This window comes from Microtus ochrogaster, unplaced genomic scaffold (assembly GCF_000317375.1).
Source record: "Microtus ochrogaster isolate Prairie Vole_2 unplaced genomic scaffold, MicOch1.0 UNK80, whole genome shotgun sequence".
NCBI lineage: Eukaryota > Metazoa > Chordata > Mammalia > Rodentia > Cricetidae > Microtus > Microtus ochrogaster.
The window spans coordinates 1,251,902-1,275,630 of record NW_004949178.1 but is presented as its reverse complement, the minus strand read 5'-3'; the positions used below and the strand labels follow the sequence as shown (position 1 = coordinate 1,275,630).

Here is a 23,729-nt window from a genome sequence, read left to right as displayed (position 1 = left end):
GTGGGTGTATGCGTGTCCCGCAGACGCTGAGTATCTGTGTCTGTGTGTGGGTGTATGCGTCCCGCAGATACTGAGTATCTGTGTCTGTCTGTGAGTGTATGCGTGTCCCGCAGACGCTGAGTATCTGTGTCTGTCTGTGGGTGTATGTGTGTCCCGCAGACGCTGAGTGTCTGTGTCTGTCTATGGGTGTATGCGTGTCCCGCAGACGCTGAATGTCTGTGTCTGTCTGTGGGTGTATGCGTGTCCTGCAGACGCTGAGTGTCTGTGTCTGTGGGTGTATGCGTGTCCCGCAGACGCTGGAGGCAGTGCTCTGAAAGGACAGGAAGTGCGTTTAAATGCTGAGCAGTCATCTCCCCAACCCCTCAGTTGGTTGTTTTAAGATTTGTAGTGGTGGCTGGAGATCCAACTGGTAGAGTGCTCTCTTAGCATGCCAGGAGCCCTGGCTTCTATTCCTAGCACCCTGGGAATGGTGGGGTGGGCTGTCACCGTTCAAGGCCATCCTTAGCTATGTGTTCAGCCTAGGCTACCCGAAAATTAGAAGGGATGTGGGGAGAGAGGCTGTGGGTGGATGTGTTGATATGCCTGTAATCTTTAACACCAACGCATGGAAGGCTGAGGCAGGGAGCAAGGTTTTTTTTCTAAGATTGCTTGAGGTAACCTGTAACAATGATTACTCTACTCTTGACCCAGAAACCTCTACCTTCAAATTATTCAAACCAAGAGGTTAGGTGTCTGTGTTCACATTAAAACACATGTGAAATTGCCCAAGCCATCAAGGCCTTATGTACCTAAAGAGCTACCAAGTACTTGAAAGATGTCCCTTTAAGGAACTGTCCTTTTGGCAGTATTACAGTAGAGTTGGTAAGAGTAGGGCTAGACTTGTGATTGGTGGTCCCCAAAAGTGCTGAAGTTTTGCTACACATGCTTGACAATGCAGAACCACAAGCTTTGAAGTAGATTCTATGGTCATTGACAATATCCAGAGCAATGCACCCAAAATACGGTCAGATTAACCCACAGGTGAGCTTGCCTGTCTCGTCAAAAGGCTCTTCACTTTTGAAAAGGAATTGTTCCCAAACTGGAGGATGGGCTACAAAGAACAAAACCATCTCAAGAGAAACTAATGCTAACAAAAACTTCCAGCACGTGAAGAACTTTAGCATCAAATAGATGTAAATAAATGTTAATGAAATAAGCCAGGTGGTGGTGGCGCTTGCCTTTGATTCCTGCACTTGGGAGGCAGAGGCAGGCGGGTTCGGTGAATTCGAGATTAGCCTGGTCTACAAGAGCAGAACAGACTCCAAAGCTACAGAAAAGCCTTGTCTCGAAAAAAAAAAAAAGGAAAGAAAGAAGTGTCCTGTTGTTTTCCTCTAGATTGAATGAGTGGCTATCAATTGGGTGCACTAGGGTTTGCTGCCTAGGAGGTTATGTTTGGATTGCTCTCTGCCATAGACTGTATTAACAGGTGTGTTTGTTTCAGGATGCCACTGGAATCGTCATCTTCGTCAATGCCACCATCCTTACCTTCGGTGCCAGATGACATTGCTGGCTCGTCCCCTCCTCCAATGTCTTACATCACTTCCCAGGAGATGAAGTGTATTCTTCACTGGTTTGCCAGTTGGTCGGGTCCCCAGCGGGAACGTTTTCTACAAGACCTGGTAGCTAAGGCAGTGCCTGGAAAGCTGCAGCCTCTGCTGGATGGTCTGGAGCAGCTTAGTGTATCTGGGGCAAACCGGCCACCGTGTATCTTTGAGTGTCAGCTACGGCTTTGGGATCAGTGGTTTCGAGGTTGGGCTGATCAGGAGCGCAATGAATTTGTCAGACAGCTGGAGGTCAGTGAGCCAGATTTTGTTGCAAAGTTTTACCAAGAAGTAGCTGCCACTGCCGGTAAAGACTGATAGCTAATCAGATCAAGAAGATAACTATGTCTGATCAAGCCAAAGACCATGACTAGCGTGACAGCTGAGGGCAAGTATGTCACTTAGAGATGTGTCTGACTGCTGGGGCAGTGGTGTGCCCTTTTCTCCAACACCAGGAGGCAGAGGCAGCCTAGCCTACATATCAAGTTCCAGGACAGCCAGTGCTACAAAGAGACCCTGCCCCTGGGGGAAGAAAATTGTGTGAACTTCATGATGAGTGCCGGCACTGTTTTTAACTTAGTGATGCCACCTGGACTCTGTAAATGTCATTCATTTAGACAAATCTGGTTATGGCACGTACCTGCTTTAGCAGGAGATGTCTAAATTCAAGAATTTAGTGACTTTTGTTACTATAAGTAAATGAACCTGTATTTTATAACTCAGGCCTACTGCTGGCCCAGATAGCTGGTTTTACCACATTCACGCAACTCTAGTATAAAATGTGATGTCCCAACTATTGGATTTTCCAGTGATGATTTAATAAATTAAGGAAAATCAAGAGAGGAAAATAATTACTTGAACCTGTGCATTGTTTGACTCCAAAGAGCAATGAATGTTAGAGAAACATCAAATAGCAGCAACCTTTTCTAAAGTGCGTATGATGCACTTAGGGCTGGTGGCAAACGTTCCTGCTCTGCTATTGGTCCACAACAGTCTGAAAATAACTGATGCTTCACAAATTAAACTGTTGATTTGTGGGGGAGTATGAAAATAAAGGAGAGCTCTTCACCATAAGACTCCACATTTTATATATGGCAAAACTACTGAAGAGTTGATATCCTGGCAAAGAGGCATTCTGAGGAAAGTAGAACAGGATTTACAATAAGTAGATCTTCATTTATTTTTAAGTGTGTGTGTGAGGGCCTTAATCCCAGCACTCAGGAGCCAGAGACAGGTGGATCTCCTGAGTTCAAGACCAGCCTGTTCTACAGAGTAAGTTCCAGGACACCAGGGTCTACACAGAGAAACCCTGTCTTGAAAAACGAAACAAAACAAAAAAACAGTAGACGCCGGGCGGGTGGTGGTGGCGCACGCCTTTAATCCCAGCACTCGAGAGGCAGAGTCAGGCGGATCTCTGAGTTCGAGACCAGCCTGGTCTACAAGAGCTAGTTCCAGGACAGGCTCCAAAGCCACAGAGAAACCCTGTCTCGAAAAACCGAAAAAATAAATAAATAAATAAATAAATAATAAAATTAAGCAGTTCTGGATGTGTTCATATATGTCTGTATATGGGTACTCATGAGCTACATAGAGTGTGTACGCAGAAGTCAGGACAACTTGTAGGAGTTGGTCTTCTCTCGCCACTTTGTGGCTCCTTAAGAATCAAACTCAGGTAAGTGACTTTACCCATTGAGCCATTTTGCTGGCTGGCATCACACCTGCACATGTATCTCATGATGATTAGGTGGTAGATGGTCCCACTTGGCGTGTAGCTCGTTTCTGATAAGCCATAGTTCCCAATGCACCCACCAGAATTAGCAACAGTAGGCAGAATCCGGTGAGTAGAAGTTGGTCAGTCACAGAGAGGTTATGGTCCGAGGAAGTCAACAGCCTAGGAACAGGAAAGGCACTGTTTGTCCTGCAGGGGTGTTCAGGCATTATGGAATGGAAACCTGTTTGGATCAAGCACTAGGGCAAACAACCCAGTAAAAGCTGATGTTGAACCCAAAACATGGGTATGAAACCAAGGTCCAAGTCTCCAACAGCTTCAAGTACAGAAAGGAGACCCTAATGGTAATGACAAGCTTATGGGAAGACACTGCTGAAAAGATTTGTGATGGCCCATGTTTACCATATGACCCAGTACTCCTGAGGCAGGAGGATCAGAAGTTCAAGATCCTCAGTAAGTTTGAGGCCAGCCTGATCCTAAATGAGATCTTGTCTTGTTTTTAAACAAACAAAAACAAAACCCTACAACTGGGGAAGCAGAAGCCGATGAATCTGTAAGTTCAAGGCTACCCTGGTCTACAAAGTAAGTTCTAGACCAGCCAGGGCTATACAGTGAAACCCTGTCTCACCCTCCCCTGCCCCGACAAAAAACAAAACAAGGTAATTGAAATTCCTAAGTTCTAGGGATTGAGTCCTATTATGTTTGATGAGTGCAAGGTGATGTTGGCCATCTTTACTGATAAACATAGCCTTGTCTAGAAAAAGGTATGCATAAATTCATGCCTAACAAATGTGAATTCAGGGGGCTGGAGAGATGGCTCAGTGGTTAAGAGCACTGTTTTTCCCAAGGCCCCGAGTTCAATTCCCAGCAACCACATGAGCTCACAACCATCTGTAGTGGGATCTGAGGCTCTCTTCTGGCATAAGGTTACACATGCAGATACATACAAATAAGGAAATCTTAAAAACACAACCCCCAAACAAACATGATTTCAATTATCTGAGAGCAGAGGCACGATCTTACTTACTTGCTGTATTCTGTGGTAAAGATGGCTTCTTCATAGTGTACTTGGAGGGGTTTCTCCTGAAGAGTCAGAGTCAGGGTCCTGTACAGTGTAGCAACGGAAGGCCCTTGGCAGCCTGGAGGCTTCCACATACTCACAGTGAACACCAGACTCGAGGTGATGGCTGGGCTGTGAAAATAGCACCTGAACAGACAGTGAGATCGCCTGATGGAGGAGGAGTGCTTAGAAGAACATCTAAAGTTAGGAGTCGTTTCAGAGGGAGGAGAGCGGAGTGCAGAGAGTAAGGAAGAAAGGACCCAAGCGTTCTCTATGGCCCATTGTCCAAACAGGTAGAATTGTCCCCTTTACCTGCTACTGCCACCTCTTGTCACCAGAGCCTGCAGAACCACCTCAGCCAGCTCTTCTCTCTGTTCTTTCCCCAGAGAGTAGCCTGGGGTCTCAGTTAGCCCTAAAGACAGCTGGAATAGCAGGTTTGGGGTTGAAAAACTCCTTGGTGGAGAAGTGATGGCACTGGTACCTTGGTTACTCAAGCATAGCCGGCCTTGGGGACAGTAGAGAAGACCATAGTATCCAGGTATCTGCAAGGGGATGGTAGGGTGTAAGCTACAGCCTCGGGTACTTGTTTAGGGTCACCTTCTAGGGAAGCTGGCCCAGTCGTGGGCTAGGGAGACAATTAGGGGGAGAAAGATAGGTGGACCAGAGGTTGAAGATACAGCCCAGAGACTGCAATGCCCTAGATTTGATCCCCAGCACTGCTAAGTAAATACATATAATATAAAAATTCAAGATTTCCAAAAACAATATTAGGCTTGGTGGTTCATGTCTGTAATCCCAGTGTATGGGAGGCTAAGACAGGATGATTGCTAAGAGGATCGCCTGGGCTATGTAGCTAGTTCTGGGCCAGCCTGGTCTACAGAGCGAGTTCCAGGACGGAAACCCTGTCTTGAAAAAACAAACCAAAAAAGAAGAAGAAAAGAAAGGAAGAAAGAAAAAGAAAAATTCTCACCTGAATAGCCGTTCCTGGAAGGCAGGGTATCCATGGTGATCCCTCCACTTGTACTTTGTATGTTCCCTTGTGTGTGCATTGATGAAGATAGCAACGGCCTGTGGGAGTCACCGAGAGCTGGCTGCCCTTGTCTTTGGAGAGCACTTGGGAGGTGAGGTTGGCAAGGAAGCAGCGGCTGTAGGGATGGTAGATCTCCCCGTGGGGGTTCTCTGCTCCTGCAAGGAGTCCATTCTCCACCTTCCAGCACTCGCCCTGAAGTGTAGGGAAAATGGCAGACTGGTGTAAGGCCGTAGAGGTCGACTCTTCCTGGGCCTGCTTCCTCTGCTCTGTAGTCCACTCACCCCACTGGCTGAGGGTTTGTACATGCGGCAGCCTTCTAGCGTTGGGTCTGAGGAGCAGCTTCCCTTGTCCAGGTGCAGGTAGTGGCAGCCCAGCCCACTGTGTGGGATCGATAGTTAGAGATGACGCCGGGATCACCGACAGCTGTACAGTCCCCTGCCCACCCAACACACACCTGCGGGTGCAGAAGAAGTCTGAGGACCCATTGCTGCATGTGCTCACCAGGCCAAATCCTACACCAGAGCCTGCTTGTGCGATAAGAAAAGAAGGCATGCGAAGACGAAACCTCAGATGGCCACAGTGACATACGGCTTTGATCCCAGCACTTGGGAGTAAGAGCCAGGAGGATCTCTGTTAGTTCAAGGCCAGCCTGGTCTACAGAGTGAGTTCCAGGACAACCAGAACTACTCAGCCAGACCCTGTCTTGTGGGGGGAGGGGGATAAAACCCCATCCCTCAGCACCAGCACTGCTTACAGTTTGAATTACACCTTAGTAGCGAATAGCTCCAGACTGGATCCTGCCCCAAAGCTGACTTGGGTTGGAAGTGTTGCCCGGCAGATCTCTGCCTCTTACCCTGACCCCACAATAGCTGCTCTGCAGTGCTGTAGTTGACTTGGTACCAGCCTGAATCTTCAAAGGCAGCGAGCGTTACTGGGTCAAGTCGACTGCGCTGGGCACCTTCGAAGGTAGCCGTCATCACAGAGCCCTGGAATAACCTGGACTCCCAGTGTGAAGACAGAGAGCCCTGTTGGGTAAGGCAGCAATTAGTTGGTTGCTATTTGGCTATTCCTTGTTTCTCTTATCATCCCAGGGTGTTATTCTCACCTCTTCTTCCAAAGGAGCACCCAGCAAAGCCCCCGGGACACCCAAGTGCTTGGCTAGGCTGTGGCTAACAGCTGGGGTGCTGAGAAGCAGTTGTCCCCACTCATCCCGCCTTGTCACTTGTTTCCTTGTAGAACAGTTCTCTCTGGCTGCCTTCGAAAAAGGAAAACTTAGGAAGGGTGACATAGAATCGAAAGGTGGTGGACTCCCTCTGGTTGACATTACAGGAAGCCCACTCCCTCGTTCCTCCCGCTTACCGCTGAGTTCTGAGGAACAATCCCGCCATTTCTTGAAGAGCTCTCCAGAAAAACCCAGTGTGTGGAGCAGCTCATGTAGCGTACCCTAAGAACAAGCGGTTGCAGAGTGTGTGTGGGGGGGCTGTCTCTGTAGCAGGACTCTAGGCCCTCTGCATAACCAGCTCTCTGTAGAGCCTAAGGCACCACCTTCAGTAGGTTCTTCCTGGGAGACTGACACCCCGGCCCCACCCCCCAGTCCTTCATGCAGTAGTCACCATGACAATGTCACTATGGCTGAGGCTGGGGCTGGTGAGATGTTGGGCACAGTAGACAATGGTACCAGCGAGGGGCCTGTCTTTTGAGTCCAGCTGGCAGCAGGCTGCATAAGCTATGACAGAGGGCTGCAAACAAGAGAAGGTAGCACAGAAAGGAGAGGGAGGCAGTACAGCTGGATGGAGCCTTTCTGAAGATGGAGCAGGGCCTCTGGAGAGTGCTGGTGGGGTGGTACCCTTGTGGAAGGTTCTTAGCCCCAAATTCTAGCTTTGTCAGCGTACCCCAAACTGCCTCCCCCAAAAGCACAACTCAATAAAGTTGCTTCTATTTCCATACCCCTCCTTACAAAACTTCAGATTAAGAGAGGGAAAAAGGGTAGGCTTGGAACCTCACCTCTTTGTGACACTTGGAAGTGTGGGCGACCCGCACATACAGGAGAAAATCAGTGTTTTGGACTCCGGGGCCGTCTGGTTGGATTAGCTGGGGCAGACCATGCTCTGGCCACACGGAATAACCACGCAGGTGGGCATCAGGTATCTGTCAGGGAATGAAATCTCGTATAAACGTAGCAGATGGATGGAAACTGGAAGCTTGGAGGAAGGAGATAATGTGGGCTGCCTCAGTACCAATCGAGGTAGCCAATTGGAACTGATTGCTAGCTGAGTGTGTATACCTCAGAGCACCTAATAGCATGTGCGAGACCTGGGCTCAAATTGAGTAAAAAAAAAAAAAAAAAAAAAACCAAACAAACCCAGAGTTGTGCCCCTAGCCACTAGAGCTCTGCTTTAACGTATCTGAGGAGAGTTGGCGGAAAGAAACTAAGGAATGTACGTTATTATGAAGAACAGGACAAGAGGACAAGTTCACATATCTGAGATCAGTTCCTTTTATGTGCTGAGGTATTAGGGAAGTCTAAGTAGGTTAGAGACCTTCAGATCCCTAAGACTGGTGACTTGCTCTCACCTTTGCCCCGAGGCAACTCTCTCCTTGGTATCCTGGGTTCAAGAGGCTACACCTGTCCAAAAAAAAAAAGTGTAGAAATGAGCTGGAGGCATTTTCTATATGTCTTTGAAGAAGACATTCACAGTGACAAGCTCACCTGTGGTAGTTTGGAGTGTCTGGGTCTCCCCAGATGGCATGGCAGTATCGTGTGGGGTCCCGACTCAAAAGCAGAGGTCCTCGTACTGGGATGACTTGAGACAAGAGGACATTTTCATCTCATCATCTGAGTTCAATTCCTTTTCTGTGATGGACTCTTTGTCTTGGACCTCTCTGCCCCTCAGCCTTCCATGATCATTCCTTGCTCCTCACTTACCTGCAAGGATACTCTGAATTCTTCGAGTGGTCTCTCTCAGTGCAGCCAGGGCTCGAGATGCCCCTCTCATTTCATCTGCTTCAGGAGCCCAAGCTTCGTTGGATACGGGATCTCTTGTATAGTAGGTCTGGATTCTAAGGGGTTGAGGATCATGGGAGTCAGGGAGAGGAAGGATTGAGGAGCGGGAGTGTATGGGCATTTGGGAGAAGTGGGGCCTGAGAAGGCGCACAGTCTTTTGGGTCTCGTCATGCAGACATCTGCTTGTGGCTACCCCAAGGAGGAGTAGCAGCTGCATCTTCACTCTGTGTCTCCACAGCCAGCCCTGGGTCCTGCCAGCTGTGGCCAGGTCTTGCATTTCCCTTCTCTCTGTATTCTCTCTTCACACACCCGGGACCATTCTCGCTTGCTCTCTGAGGAGCTGGAAGTTGTTAACTAAGTCTCCTTTCCTACTAGGAGGTAGGATATGGACCACAAGGACTAGGGCTGTCTCCTCTAGGGTGCCAGAGGTGGAGAGCTGGGAAGTGTGGCTCCGAGCCTTCAGTTTACTTTCCCAGAGAGGGCCTACCCCACTTTCTCAGTGGGAAGTCTTGAAGTCTCCCCCCCCAAGACCACAGCGAAAAAGTGCAGGAGATGGATGAGGGATGCCAGGGGGCAGTCGTTTTTGTTTTTGTTGTTTTTCATGGATGCCTGACATCTCCTTGGAGGTGAGCAAACAGGTCTTGCCCTTTACTGGGCCAGCCTCTCACTAGGCTGTGAGACTTTCAGGAATGTTCTGCACCTGTGTAGTGCTGCCAGCTGGTACACAGCAAACAAACCAACCAGTACCTCCTCCTCTGGGAGGCTGTGAGCTAGGCCTGAGAGGCTTCCCAGAACCAGCTCACTCACTGACAGGAGGGGAAAAAATAACTGTCAAGATGGGTGTAATAGAAGTTCAAAGATAGTCTGTGGGAACTATTGGAGCCCTTTGTTTCCTCCGCTCCCACTGTGCCTTTCTGAACTGCTTCCCCTGGTTGGCCACCCTTCCTCCCCGTGGGCTAACCCCCACCTTTCCTGTAGTTACTCTGGGAAGTCTTTCTTAACATCTCCAGCCCAAATTCCACACCCAGAGGTGGGAGGGAGCATTTACAGGAGCTCCCTGACCTTCCTTGTACCCCTGACAAGACCTGCTTTTCTCTAAGTACAGGCACAGGCTCTTCCTGCTCACAGAAACTCCAAGAAGAAGCCTACTTCCTGCCAGGTCTTATGAGTGCCTAACTATTATTTTAGCTACTTTTCTCTGTTATGTAGTTCAGGCCTTGAACTTGTGACCCTTTTGTCTCTGCTTCCCAAGTGCAGAGATTACAACCAAGTACCTTCTTGTCTGCTCCACTAATTCATTTTGAAGGCAAGGGATATAGTCACATATGTTAAAGCAGAGTACCTAATTAATGACAGGGAAGGATTAGAGTCTATTCTTATTTTTATTTTTATTTTTTTTTTGGGGGGGGAGCAAGATCTCACTGTGTAGCCTTGGCTAGCCTGAAACTCTCTATGCAAACCAGGCTAGCCTGGAACTCACAGAGATCTTCCTGCTTCTGCCTCCTGAGTACCAGAGTACTGGGACCAAAGGTGTGCACCATCACAACCTGTTCAGGACCAGAGTATAAAGGCAACTTCTGGATTCTCTGGGAAAACGAATACGGGCAGGGTTTCTCTGTGTAGTCTTGGTCGTCCTGGAACTCTTTGTAGACCAGGCTGGCCTTGAACTCAGAGATTCTCCTGCCACCACTGCTGCCCAGCCCTGTTAATGTTCTTTTTTTTTTTTCGAGACAGGGTTTCTCTGTGGCTTTGGAGCCTGTCCTGGAACTAGCTCTGTAGACCAGGCTGGTCTTGAACTCACAGAGATCCGCCTGTCTCTGCCTCTAGAGTGCTGGGATTAAAGGCGAACGCCACCACCGCCTGTTAATGTCCTTTTGACCAAGTGCTCTAATGCTCCCATATTAAGGATGAATATACTTAAAGGATTGCTACAGGGGGTAAGCGAGGAGCTGTAAAGCGCTAACAGTGCCCAGGGCACACAGCACACAGCCCAGCAGTTCAGACAGTGGCTCTCACCCTTCCTAATGCTGGGACCCTTTTTTTGGGAGGGGGGCTTTAATACAGTTCCTCAAGTTGTGTTGTGGTGACCCTCAACCATAAAATGATTTTTTTTTTTGTTTTTTTTGAGACAGGGTTTCTCTGTGGCTTTGGAGCCTGTCCTGGAACTAGCTCTGTAGACCAGGCTGGTCTCGAACTCACAGAGATCCACCTGCCTCTGCCTCCCGAGTGCTGGGATTAAAGCCATAAAATGATTTTGTTGCTACTTCATAACTGTAATTTTGCCACTGCTATGAACTGTGATGTAAACATCTGATAGCAGGATTCCTGATTCCCAGCTCCCATGTCAGGTGCCTCACAACCATCTGCAGCTCCAGCTCCAGGGCTAACCAGGGATTCTGGCCTCCAATGGCACTCGTGAGCTAGAAAAGAATATATGTTAGGAGGGGAAGGCTGCAGTCAGAATGTAAAGAAATAAATTCTAAGCCGGGCGATGGTGGCGGATCTCTGTCAGTTCGAGACCAGCCTGGTCTACAGAGCTAGTTCCAGGACAGGCTCCAAAACCACAGAGAAACCCTGTCTCGAAAAACCAAAAAAAAAAATTCTAGGTCAGACATCAGCGCCCGGCCTGCCGCGCGTGCATCTGTACGGCTGCCCGCTCCTTTCCGTCGTGCCGAGCCTGCTGAAGAGCGGCCATGAGCAAAGGCCCACCCTCCCGAACTGAAGAAATTTATGGACAAGAAGTTATCATTGAAGTTAAATGGTGGCAGACATGTACAAGGAATACTTCGGGGCTTTGATCCCTTTATGAATCTTGTCATTGATGAGTGTGTGGAGATGGCAACTAGCGGGCAACAGAATGACATCAGCATGGTGGTCATACGAGGAAACAGCATCATGTTAGAAGCCTTGGAAAGAGTCTAAACAATGGCTGTTCATCAGAGGAGTCCACATACTTCCCCGAAGGACTGTTTGACTTGGGTGTAGAATTGGGTCATGAACATTTTCATTAAAAAACAAAAAAACAAAAAACTTTTTGCTAAATAAACTTTTGTGATACCCAGAAAAAAAAAAAGAAATAAATTCTAAAAAAGAATTTATATTATACGGTCTAGGGCAAGCTCCTGTTTTCATTTTCACCAGAAGAAAAAAAATCTCTCTCTCTCTCACACACACACACACACACACACACACACACACACACACACATGCACACACACGCTGAAATCAGAGAATTTAGAATTTAAAAGATTATTATTATTAGCTGTACAGGCTTGAAGGGACTCTTTTTCTTTGTCTAAGACAAATACAGATTTCTCCAGCTGTCTGAAGACCTTTCATCTGAAAAACGAGAGCAACAAAACCAAACAAACCAAAAAGCTCCCACTGAGTATTTGTGTGATGGCTTCAGCAGGCCTGGCCCACTTCTGGCCGTTCTCCACAGCCACTCCTGTTCTTTGCTGCCCCCTTGTGGCCGTGCTGGGAGACCTTACCCTCCTGGAGTAGGGGCTGTTTTACCGTCACAAAAGCTGTGGGAGTGGAGGGTGGAACTTGCTCCACCCCAGCAGAAGAAACACAGGGACACCTTATTTTTCCTGCACTGCGTGCCTATAAGTAGTTTATATGACACCCCTCAGATCAGACAGAGCCTACTGTAGAAGACAGTGAACTAGGGCATACTGTCAACCCTGCATGGAAACGCCTGGAAGAAAAATTCCTTGCCCAGGCTTTGCTCCAGATCCAAGCTGTCCACCCACTGGGGTTTTCTTTATTCCCCAGAGAAGAGAACATTCATCCCCTCCCCCCCTAAGACAGGGTTTCACTGTCGTTTTAGAGACTGTGCTGGAACTAGCTCTTGTGGCCTCTAACCCACAGAACCCACCTGCCTCTACCTCCCAAGTGCTGGGATGAAAGGCGTGCGCCACCACCGCCTGGTGAGAACATTCATTGTCTTCCAACAACAATTATTTCTCACCTTTAAAAACAGGTTTTTGTTTGTTTATTTGTTTGTTTTTCTCAGACAGGGCTTCTCTCTGTAATAGTCCTAACTGTCCTGGAACTCACTTTGTAGATCAGGCTGGCCTTGAACTCACAAAGATCTATCTGTAGCCTCTGCCCTCCTAAGTGCTGTGATTAAATGAGTGTGCCACCACTGCCTGGCCTTGTTTTTTGTTTTTTTTTTTTTTTTTTTTTTTTTTTTTGAGAAGCTATCGCTTGAACTCAGGATTCTCCCAACTCTTTTCTTTGAAATTCAGTGCTGCAATCACTTTTAAAATGCATTACTATGCCCAATTCTATTTTTTTTTTACATATTTAGTCTTTCTTTCTTTCTTTCTTTCTTTCTTTCTTTCTTTCTTTCTTTCTTTCTTTCTTGGTTTTTTGTTTGTTTGTTTGTTTTTTTGAGACAGGGTTTCTCTGTGTAGCCCTAGCTGTCCTGGAACTAGCTCTGTAGACTAGGCTGGCCTCGAACTCACAGAGATCCGCCTACATCTGCCTCCCGAGTTAGTCTTCCTTTTTAAGCTTTATCTATTTTATGTGTATAAGTGTTTTACTGCCCTGTGCATGTGTCCCCTGGAACTGGAGTTGCAGGTGATTGTGAGTGTGAAGAATGAACTCAGGTCCCCTTGCAAGGGGCACAAACGCTCTTAGCTACTGAAACCTCTTCATTGCCCCAGCTCCATCTTGACTTTTGTGAGACTGTGCTTTTCTACCAGACTTCAGAGAGAAATAGTCTTACTCATCTCTTTGAAGGCGTGTGAAGTTACTATGGAGGGCTGGTGGAGGTGAGAAGATGAGGATGAGGCAGGAGAAGGAGGTGAGGAGTTACGCTAACAGCCATTGTCACAACAAGCACATTTCGTGTCCTGACATTGTTCCAAACATTGTATACCCCTGTGAGTCTTCCAGAAACCTTAGGAGGATTAGGTATTATTGCCATTATCTCAATTTTACAATCTGGGCACAACAAAATTAGGCAATCAAATAATTGTGTAGGATTCCAACCCTAGACTCCTCATCACACCAACTACACAGTATGGCTTCTCAAATTCACCCAGAGAAGCAGAGGTTATGTTAGGATGGAAGGAGAGACAGGAGAGACAGAGGAGAAAAGGTGGTGACCAGAGGGAAGGTGGATAAGACAGGGGTGATAAGAGGTTGGAGGATAATGGAGAAAATACGAGGGAGCACAGTCAACACTGGTGGTGGCATTGCCGCTGTGGTGGCGACACTGGGTGGTGCTCTGTCCAGCAGGCACTCTGTCAGATCCTTTGCCCCACCACCTCTAACATTCTTGTCCTCCGTTCCACTCCAGTGAGATAGTCCCAGCCTGTGCCCAGAGCCTTATCATCGCTAGAAACTGAAACATCTACGAAATAACGGAATCAAACACCCCTCTCTGATATGATCTCTTTTCCTTAGGGTTCGTTGCTAGGTTGGCTCACTGCAGCTGTTGGACAAGCTGGCTGGGAAACGGTGACCCTTCTTTTCTTTAGTCTCCCCCTCTCTGCCTTAGGGTGTAGACTCTCTGATGAAGTTCTTTCCTGAACCTCTTCAACCCCTCTTCCCTGTCTATCCTTTCCTCCCAACCTCCCTAGTTGAGCACCAACCTTAGACGGATCCAGCGTTTGCCTGCGTTTGTATCTGAGCAGGTAAGGACCAGAGGAAATCATTCCAGAAGACAGACCATTGCCGCTCTAAAAACGCTCATCACCAGCTCCAACTGTGTGCTCCCAAACCAGAAATCTCAGCCACCAGCTCTCTCCTCCTCCCCTTAGCAACTGGGATTTGTTGTTGTTTGTTGGGTTTTTGTTTTGTATTTTGGAGACAGGTTTTCTCTGTGTAACATCCCTGGCTGTCCTGGAACTCACTCTGTAGACCAGGCTTCCTGGGTGCTGGTTTAAAGGCAGCATACTACTGCCTGGCTGCAACTGGAATTTTGTACCTTCCTTCATGCCGAAGCCTCCCCTGCAGCTCAGCCACTTTTAGGGGCTTCTTCTTCTTTTTTTTTTTTCACAATGAAAAATAAAAGCTCCATGATAGTAACATCCTCTGTCTACTACAAGTCTTTTCGTTATTTTAAGATGGGGGTCTTGCTTTGCTGACAGACTGGCCTCAAACTTACTATTGTCCCTTCTTAGCTAACTGAGTGCTAGGATTGCAAGTTTGCTTCACCATGCCCAGCCAAAGCTATTTTTAAAAATTATCACTAGTTTTGGTGTTTTGAGACAGGGTCTCATTATGTATAATCCCTGGCCTTGAACTTGCTAAGTTGACCAGACTGGCCTCAAACTCATAGAGATCCTCTTGCCTCTGCCTCACGAGGCTTAAAGGTATGTGTCTCCATGCCCAACTCAACCCTATGTGTTTTAAATTCTTTACTACATGTTAAAAACAAACAAACAAAACCCATTTATTTTGGAGGTCAGAGAGTTGGCTGCTCTGGCAGAGGGCCTGGGTTGAATTCCTGGCACCCAATGATAGCTTACAACCATCCAGAACTCCAGTTCCTGGGGAGCTGATACCCTCTTCTGACCTCTTCGGTCATCAGGAATGCATGTGGTACACACAATATACATGCAAGCAAACACTTGTTTATATAAAATACAATAAATAAATCTAAAAATAAAATTTAAAAAGTAGTGTGTGAGCCGGGCGGTGGTGGCGCACGCCTTTAATCCCAGCACTTGGGAGGCAGAGGCAGGCGGATCTTTGTGAGTTCGAGACCAGCCTGGTCTACAAGAGCTAGTTCCAGGACAGGCTCCAAAACCACAGAGAAACCCTGTCTCAAAAAAAACCAAAATAAAAAAGTAGTGTGTGTGTGTGTATATGTGTGTGTCTGTATGTGTGTGTCTATGTGTGTGTATCTGTCTGTGTGTGTATATGTGTGTCTGTGTGTGTATGTCTGTGTGTGTATGTGTGTCTGTATGTGTGTGTCTCTGTGTGTGTGTTTGTGTGTGTATGTGTGTGTATGTATGTCTGTATGTCTGTGTGTGTCTGTGTCCGTGTGTAGGTGTGTCTGTATATCTGTGTCTGTGTGTGTCTGTCTGTGTGTGTGTGTCTAACCATTTGTGCCATGTGCAAACAGGAGTTGTTCTTTCCCTTTCCTGCCAGGTTCTGGGCATCAAGCTCGTGCCAGGTTTGGCAGTATGTGCCTCCATCTACTGAGCTCTCTTACCTGCTCCTTATTTTTATTTTTACCTTTCTGAGAGAGAGAGAGAGGCGGGTTTCTCTTCCTTTGGAAGGGCAGTCTTTCCATTATGCTCTGGGTCCCACCAGAGGGAGCTTGGGAACTCCAGCTGCAGCCATGGTGGGCCTAATTCCGGGCACCCCTCTCCCTCCCAATCTACCCTGTCCCACTCCAACCACAGACTGTGACGTGAATGGTAATGACTTGCTTAGGAACAACTATCTCTATGTGGGAAATCCTGCTTTTTGCCAGACTTACCTCTTGAAATCTGTTTCTATGTTATTCTCTCAAACATGCCTTTCCTGGTCCTTACATTTAAAGCACGTGCCTTAATTGAAACCTGCCACTGGCGCCAGGTATGGTAGTATACACCTGCAATCCCAGGATCTGCCAGACTGAAGCAGGAGGATTAAGAGTTCAAGTCCAGCCGGGTGGTGGTGGTACACACATTTGAGACAGAGGCAGGTGAATCTTTGAGTTCAATGATCTACCGAGTGAGTTCCAGGACATCCAGGGCTACACAGAGAAAAATTCTCTCAGAAACAAACAAAAAAAAAAAAACAAAAAAAACAACCTAACAACCAACCAACCAACCAAATAAATAAAAAAGAGTCCATATCCAGGCTGGACTACCGTAGTGAGACCCCCATCTCGCAACGAACAAGAATGATCACAAATCACTTCTATTTTAACCACACAGCAATGGTCCCAATCTAGAAATCTCTATTTATGATAACATGCTTGTCTGCCACCCTTATTAACTGTAAACTTTACAAGAGCAAAGACGAACCTCATTTAGCCTGTAGCTCCTAATGGAAGAAAAGTGCCTGGCCAAGAGTAAGTGTTCCATGTGGTGAGGACAAAGATAGGAAAAAAAGTTGAGTGTGTCGAACTATGCCTGAAATCTCAGCACTCAGGAGGCTGAGGCAGAAGGATTGCTTTGCATTCTAGGCTAGTCTGGGCTTCAGCCTAAGAGACTCAAGAAACAAACACAAAACCAGAAAGCGAGGCTGGCGATGGAACCCCAAGGTTCAGATAGGAGCGCTCAGTGCTAGCCTGCGAAGGTTTCCAGACCCTGAGTGGGCTCCTTGGAGCACTGTCTCTTGGGGGCCATGATACTTTGGAGATTTGAAGGCAGGGTGGGTGGGTGGAGCTAGCCTTTATCTTGGAGTGCAGCCCTAGCTAGCCTCTGATGTTGACAGCTGGAGCTAGCAGGGGTTTTGCAAACCTTCCCAGTTGCAGAAGGCCAGCAGTCTGTGGGACAGGTGGGTGGGGCCGAGCTTATCTCCCAAGTACAGTCCTAACCTCAGATGGTAACAAAAGGGGAGCTAGCTGAAGTTTTGCAAACCGTCCCGATTGCAGCAGTGTTTGGATGGCCTGGCCGGGGTGACCAAGCCATTAGGTGTTGTGAGGAACGATGGGGATTTTGAATTTGAGCCTTTGGATGAAGCTTAGCTTTAAGGGTACTGGGGTGGAGCCATGCTATATATGGCTTGCCTCCGCCTGCATCATGACCTGGCTTCTTTTTAGGACAAGTGAGAAGTCACAGTTCTGCAGGTGGGTCTTCCCCTGCAAGCAGGGCCTTCCCTTGCCAGGACAGAGGATCCTTCCCCTGCTCCATAAGTCACTGCTGTTGGTCATTTTAATAAAGTCAAGTTGCTGCTGTCCTTCGAATACACCCACCTTCTTTCCCCATGGAGAGAATTTCTCACCTGCCATTGGGTTTCTGAGGTCAGGCTAGGGCATACTGTGTAGGTTAGAACACTTTGAGTTTGGAGGAGGGGTTGGCTGGCTGGAGACTAGTGACTGTCCAAGGGGAGGGCACAGGTCCTCGGCCCTGCTGTCTCATTCCTCTACACTAGCGTCTTCTCACAGGCTTGGAGCAGGGCAGGGGGTGGAGGTGAAGAGGCCCCTTTCCACCACAACCCCAACGGGGATCTTGCAACACTGGGCTGGGGGCCCTGGGGGCTGGGGTGAGGCAATCTCTGGGGGTTGGGAGGTGTGCGCTGAAGGGGGCCGCTTTCACAAGCGCCGCTGCCTGACCTTGGCAGACTCACCTTGGGCAGCTTCCTCCCTCGTGGTATCAGTATCTCCCCACAACCTTCCTTCTCCTCGGCTTCCCCATAGCCTGAGAGCGAGTCTCAGTTCAGGGCTCTTGCCCTTTACCTCGGTTCTGCTCGAAGAAGGAAAAGTGGCCCGGAATGGACATGGAGTTGGTGGTGGGAGTGGGCGTGGGGGTGGGAGTGAGGCTGGGGGCTTAATGTGCTGGTTTTCACAGGTTCTCAACCTTTGGTCCAGAAGCCTTTCCAAACTCTGGCAGGGGTTGGCCAAGTGCCCCTCCCTCCATTCCTCCTGCTAGTCCTTGGACAGCCCTGAGAGGTCACTCTCAGGTCAAAGATGAAGCCAGCTAGACTCCCAGCACAGGTAGCAGTCAGGGCAGAGGGACCACAGCTATTCCTTGCTGTGGAGGGGGTATTTTCAGAGCGCCCAGCTGTACTTATCCCCTACCCTTCATCTCTCTTCCCTGCGACCATCAACCTCCTTGAAAGTTTTTAGGTTTCAACTTAAATGTCACTTCCTCCAAGAGGACTTTAACTTTCCTAGCCGAGACAGTACCTGTTAATTTGATTTTCCCCACAGGCACATTAGAATGGGATAGTGAGAATAAAAGTACTTTATAATGTCTCCAAGGAGAGTCTTGGAAAACTACAGGAATGGCAGGTACCAGGGTTCAATATCAGGGGAGCAGTTGCCACCTTAGGGCCCTAAGGACAGGGGAATGCTAAGAGAGAGGCCAGAAGAGAGGCTCTGTCTCTGTTCCTCTAGCCTTCTCTTTCCTCCGCTACTGCCCCCTCACCTCCAGGCAGCCTCCTGAGAGCAGAACAGCCCATGAAGGGACAGAGAGCAGAGGGGTGGGTGGAAGGGCCGTGGAGACAGGAGGCAGGCTTGTCTATTACCTTTTCCTTCCTAGTCCTGCAGCTGAGCCGCATCTTTTTCTCAGCAAAGAAGCTTGGCAGTATCTGTTGAATAATTGACTTTGATGGAAGCCAGTTAACATCAGCTCGAGAGCCGCCTGCAAGCGGCGGGACAGAGTCGGACAGAAAAGGAGTGGGCTGTGTTTGATTCCTCGTCATATCTCATCGGGATCTCACTGGGGAGACGGCTTCTTCAGCTTCAGTGCCAATTAAAAAGACACTCTTAGGTGTGACAGGTCACTGAGAGGCTGGAAGGAGACACAGCTCAGAGCCATGGGAGAGATACTTAGACAAAGCATCTAATGCCTTCAAAAGGAGTCCAGGAGCGGGTGGGGTGGTCCTAAGTCAAGTGGAGGGAATCGAGAGACCGGGCCATCAGCTTCATTTGGTGCAGCCCCCTGTTACACATCCCAGGGGGTAAAGGCAAGGTGAGAGGATTTCCCAGGTTTCATAGAGACGGCCACCTTCACCCCTTACCCAAGCAGCATCCATCAGACCCTCCACCCAAAGGTTCAAGCCTGTCCTCCCTAAACAGAGCGTGGCTGAGGACCTGAGGGCACAGGGAGAAGAGAGGGTGCTGAGACAGAAGTGGGAAGAGTTTTGGCCAAGATTAGCCTGGTGCACGCTGATATCTGTGATGTCTGATAGCGTGGACCACTGAGGTCTGATGTGGAAAGGGAATCAGATCTGTGATGGTCTATGTATACCATGCCCATCCCCCTGCCTCAGCTCTCATCCCGTCTAGTCTCCAACACGGTGGGACAATTCACTGCTACTCTTTTGCGGTGCTCATGGTGGAACCGAGGGTCTTGTGGATATTAGATAAGCATTCTGCCAACTCCGTCCCATCCCCAGCCCTCAGAATTCTCTCATGTGCCACATCTGCCTGCTGTTTGTCCCTGAGGGGAGGATGTGAGAGGAAAGACAAGCATCGCGTTGAGGTGGTGAAGGACTGAGTGAGCTCTTATCCCTTTTGGCCCTCCCTGCTTTTATCTACAAGATGTGGCTCACACTATCTGGCTTGTCTGAGGGCAAAGCTCGCACAGATGATCTCTTGAGGTCTCTCCTAGAACCTCTTGAGATCTGTGATTTCACAGAGCTATTTTTGATTCTGACTCTACGTAGTTCTGTGATTCTAGGGGGTCTCCTCCTTGCTCTGAGGCCCCAGGCTCCTCACCTGCAAAAAGAGAAGTTTAGAGGAGGTCTGACGTCTTTTTGTTTCTAGCAAAAATGGAGCCGGAACAAAGAGTCACGCTCACCACATGTCAAAGCCCATTTCCCTGTGAAAATAGCAAATGGGAAGGTACTGAGATTCCTTCTGTGCAGATGAGGAAACTGAGGCACTGGGAGGAGAGGGAATTGGTCCAGGATCAGATAACCAATCAGTCAGAGATGCAAACTGAGACTCAATTATTGTACAGTTTTGCTTCCTGGGCTGCAGTTCTGTGGGGAAGAAAACCCCTGAAATGTGGGGGTTTCACATATTAACTGATTTCTCCCTGTGTTAGGGAATCAGTGCCCTAGGGGATGAGAGAAAGAGAGGAGCCGGGCTGTGGAACAAGACAAAAGAGATGGAGTGCTGGGTCAAGAGCTAAGGGACCACGAGTGAGGCAGAGCCGTCAGAAAGTCACATGGGAAAAGAACTCCAGGCCTGAAAGTAAGGGAGCACGCCTAGGGTCAGAGGGCTCAGCACTGGAGCTGTGTAGTGCTGGGATCACCCGAACTCCAGAATTCTTTAAAGAGCGTGCAGAGGCTGCTCCAGGCCCTGGCATGCACGGTGGTGGTACTGAGCATGCACAAAGGCCCAAACAGGTGGAAGGGCACGGAGGTGAAGTGACAGGCCTGCAGCTTGGCTGGAGGATGTGACAGAGAGATGTGGGCAGCATTTGGACATAGGGACAAGAATATATGGACCTAGCCACGTATGCCCAGGCCACAGACCAGTGAACAGCTCCAGCATCAAGCCACAGTGTAATTTATTCAGCCTCAGAATCATTAAGGTCCCGACCTTCCCAGCTACTGGCTGCCATTGTCCATGATCCCTGTTTTAGGCTTGGCCTATTGAGGACTCTGGGGACCTAGGAGGGAGGGGGTCGGCAGGGTTTGGTGTCCACAGTCTGCCAGGCAGGCTCAGCTGCAGCCCCCCACGCCCTTGATAAGGCTGGCGGCCTCAGGGATCTGGCGGAAGAGGTTCCGAAGGGTGTCTAGCTCCTGGGTGAGCTGCTCCACACGGCTTCGCAGACGCTCATTTTCAGCCATGTACTCCAGCACCTTCTGCTGCGTCTCCATAATGCGCCTCTTGGCCTTGTCCCGGCTCTTGCGCACTGCTATGTTGTTGCGTTCCCGTCGCAATCGGTACTCGAGGCTGTCTTTGTTCACTGCCTTCTTGCCCTTGTGTGAGGGCCCAGCTGGGGAGGGCGCCTTGAGAAGAGGGCTGCAGGGAGGGGCAGCAGCCGCCACAGGGGCCTGGAGGGTAAGTCAGAGGGACAGAGAAGTGAGTGTCCACCAAGAGGCAGAGAAGAGCCGAGCAAGAATCCTAGCAGCAAGGGCATACTTGGGGCGTCCAAGGAATACAGGCTCTCAGGCAGTTCCGCCATCTCCCAGACATCGCCCTGACCCTGTGAAAGACGACAACCCAGATGCACATGGTCCTGATCGGAGCTCAAAGCTTTCCTTCCTGCTCTCATATTCTCTGAGGACACTTTCCTCCGCTTTGTCTGTTGTAAGTCTCCTGTTCTACAGTTCTACAATCAGCAGCATTTCCTCTTCCAGAAGCGGACAGTGGAGAAACAAGACAAGGGGTGGAGTGGACCGACAGCAGGGAAGCGGGTCCAGGCCGAGATCAGGGCAGAGCAGCTCCCACAAGGTCTTCGGGACACAGTGCAGTATGCAGAAGCGAATACACAAGAGGGAGGAAAGAAGGCCTTAAGGTGGGGAGTTTTCACAGAGGAGCACCAAACGCAGACTTCTTAGGTAAGCCCCAAGTCAGAGTCCCCTCATCCAACCACCTTGCTCCAGCCCGCGGTGGAAAGAGGGAGAGCTGTCTTGGTCTTACCTTGAGGACGCGTAGGGGCTGGCCAGGTGCTGCCAGGCTCGGGGGGAGGTGCACCGCTGTCTGCCCACAATGTGCCACTTGGTACTGCAGGGGATTGTAGCCACCTCGGCTGGTGCCTCGGCTGCCCTCTGGCCCACGAGGCTCCTCCTTCACGGCCACAGCCCTGGGGTCGTAGCTCCCCGGGTTACCGTAAATGCCAGGCCCCAAAGCCTTCCTATCTGGGCCAAATGTATGTGAGGGATAAGCAAACGGCCGAGGGTCAGTCGGCAGGTAGTGAGGGAACGAAGGGGTTCCTGGGCCCTTAAGGCTTCGGGCTTCGGGCGCCGGCTTCATGGCAAAGAGATCAGAAAGTAGCTGTTCTTCCCCAGACTCGATGTAGGCAGAGAGGTCGATGGAGGCCTCATGCTCACACATGTCCCCCAGTTCCCCAGGCCCAGCTCGACCCCCTGAGAACTCAAGTGGCTGCTGGCCACCCCGAGGCTCACACTCATAGTAGGTCCCGTGGGACATAGCCGGCCCGCCCCCTTGGCTCCCCGCCCCTGGGTTCTGTGCTGGGGCACTCCTTGGGATGCTCACCCTGTCCTCTCTTGATCTTCCCCCGACCCTAGCGTTGCCCTAGGTCTGACCTCTCTGGGCTTTTCTGTCACCCACTCCTACGTGGCTTTCCTCCTCCTCCACTGCTTCCTTTTCCTTCTGTAGTCAGTGCTTCTCCTTTCTTCCCTTTCCCCCTCTCTCCTTAGTGTGAGTCAGGGAGGGGCAGGGCACACCCCAGAGGGAGGGGTGCTTAGCAGTTAGGGCGCTCTTTGGCAAGGCCCCAGCCAAAGTCCAGAAGTTGTTGTTTGGGAAAATGTCCCCTCTTGTCCTGTGAGCCCAAGGGATTCCAACCCGTTGTTCAGGGTAGCTCCTCTGAATGTCATCTGTGTAGAGTAAGGCACCAAGCCACAGCCAATAGAGAAAGCAGTCCTCCAATGCCAGCTTAGCCACAGCCAATAGAGAAAGCAGTCCTCCAATGCCAGCTCAGTCTAAACTCCTCCCTTGACACATCTCCCTCCCTGTTCCCCCCAGTCCTGAACTCCACCTACCCTGGGGCAAGTCAGTTCCTTGTGTAGCCCCACCTCCCACAGCATTCTCCTGGCCATCATTGTTTGAGGGGTTCAGGACCAAGTCACCCCTGGCCCGAGCACAGGTACACTCATTTGTTAGTTTTGAGACGGGGGGTCTCACTACATAGATCAGGCTGGCCTTGAACTCACAGAGTTCTGCCTGCCTTTGCCTCTAGAGTGCTGCTTTAGTAAGGGCTTTGGCTAGGACTTTGTTCAGGGCTTGTGTACATGTTTCTCATCCTGGCTTCCTCTAGCAGCCTGCCACAGACTGCCTGGACATAGCTGAGGTCTCTGGTCAAGACATGAGCCCTGTACCTCAGGCCCAGGCAGGCTGCTGCCCTAGAACCAACAGACAGGATCTGCTGGAGGCTCCAGTTGCTTCACCTTCACTGAAAGAGGCTCAGGCTGACCCCACCCCACACTGACTGGAGGCTCTGCCCCCTACTTCCTGTGCTCTGGGGTGTATGCAGGCTCTGGAGCTCACTGGAGCTCCCCTTGCTATCTTTCCTTCTGCATGACTCTTTTCTGACCTCTAGTGTGTGTCTTTCGGGTCCACTTCCTCTTGTAAGCTTGAGAAGTCTACTCTTGAGTCCTCACCTCCTCCTGGGGCTGTTTCTGGGTCTATGGGAGAAGCTCGAAACTGCTCAGCTGCACCTCTTGCTGGTCTACTGATCCCCAAACTTGGTTTTTCTTTTCCCTTTGGGATTGCCTTTTGCCCTGCAGGCAGAGGCCTCTGCTGTGGCTGGGCTTTTATTCAAGCTTCAGGCAGGGCTCTAAGGCTAGTAGCAAGAAAAGAATACATAGAAATGAGAAATGTGTTACTTTTCAGTTTTTTAGGCTGAGGCTCCCTGTTTGCCTAGGCTGGCCTTGAACTGTCAATCTTCCTGCTTTAGCCTCCCTAGAGTTGAGTTGACAGGTGTGTCATCATACCTCCTGACTCTTTTATTACTAGCAGGTGCTCTGGGGAGAGGGACAGAATTTTTTAATGACTTTCTTTTTTTTTTTTT

General features: G+C 49.5%; 3 protein-coding genes and 1 pseudogene across 4 annotated transcripts in view; 2 read left to right on the top strand and 2 right to left on the bottom strand.

Moving 5' to 3' along the window:
* Window positions 1–2,432, top strand: part of CUNH14orf119 (chromosome unknown C14orf119 homolog) — a 4,487-nt gene extending 2,055 nt beyond the window's left edge. For both annotated transcript variants that reach the window (XM_026777667.1, XM_013354914.2), the window contains one exon: window positions 1,481–2,432. In XM_026777667.1, coding sequence (XP_026633468.1) covers window positions 1,482–1,898 — 417 coding nt within the window. In that variant the 5' untranslated portion in view covers window position 1,481 and the 3' untranslated portion in view covers window positions 1,899–2,432. The remainder of the gene's footprint in view (window positions 1–1,480) is intronic.
* A 698-nt stretch (window positions 2,433–3,130) lies between these two features.
* Lmln2 (leishmanolysin like peptidase 2) lies at window positions 3,131–9,006 on the bottom strand. Its single transcript, XM_026777658.1, has 15 exons — window positions 8,891–9,006; window positions 8,326–8,459; window positions 8,110–8,203; window positions 7,974–8,025; window positions 7,404–7,547; window positions 7,013–7,138; window positions 6,759–6,843; window positions 6,505–6,650; window positions 6,253–6,424; window positions 5,854–5,923; window positions 5,681–5,777; window positions 5,340–5,591; window positions 4,682–4,911; window positions 4,337–4,516; window positions 3,131–3,471 (listed from the first exon to the last, which is right to left on the bottom strand). Exons 1-15 carry the CDS (start codon window positions 9,004–9,006, stop codon window positions 3,321–3,323), a joined length of 2,049 nt encoding a protein of 682 aa, XP_026633459.1. The 3' UTR covers window positions 3,131–3,320.
* A 2,051-nt stretch (window positions 9,007–11,057) lies between these two features.
* On the top strand, window positions 11,058–11,340 carry LOC113455662 (annotated as a pseudogene).
* Window positions 11,341–20,694: 9,354 nt separating this feature from the next.
* Window positions 20,695–22,129, bottom strand: Cebpe (CCAAT enhancer binding protein epsilon). The gene is made up of 2 exons (XM_005370476.2): window positions 21,620–22,129; window positions 20,695–21,030 (listed from the first exon to the last, which is right to left on the bottom strand). The coding sequence occupies exons 1-2, from the start codon at window positions 22,127–22,129 to the stop codon at window positions 20,695–20,697; spliced, it is 846 nt and encodes a 281-aa protein (XP_005370533.1).
* Between the last annotated feature and the right edge of the window lie 1,600 nt (window positions 22,130–23,729).

What these genes read in the sequence shown, in the direction of transcription:
- Lmln2 (XM_026777658.1), bottom strand. Translation starts at nt 9,006, where the DNA reads ATGAAAAACAACAAAAACAAAAACGACTGCCCCCTGGCATCCCTCATC. An exon ending in AATTCAGAGTATCCTTGCAG is followed by an intron (nt 8,204 to 8,325) that starts GTAAGTGAGGAG and finishes TCTTGTCTCAAG; the next exon opens with TCATCCCAGTACGAGGACCT. An exon ending in AGAGTTGCCTCGGGGCAAAG is followed by an intron (nt 7,548 to 7,973) that starts GTGAGAGCAAGT and finishes ATTCCCTGACAG; the next exon opens with ATACCTGATGCCCACCTGCG.
- Cebpe (XM_005370476.2), bottom strand. Translation starts at nt 22,129, where the DNA reads ATGTCCCACGGGACCTACTATGAGTGTGAGCCTCGGGGTGGCCAGCAG. An exon ending in AGCCCCTACGCGTCCTCAAG is followed by an intron (nt 21,031 to 21,619) that starts GTAAGACCAAGA and finishes CTTACCCTCCAG; the next exon opens with GCCCCTGTGGCGGCTGCTGC.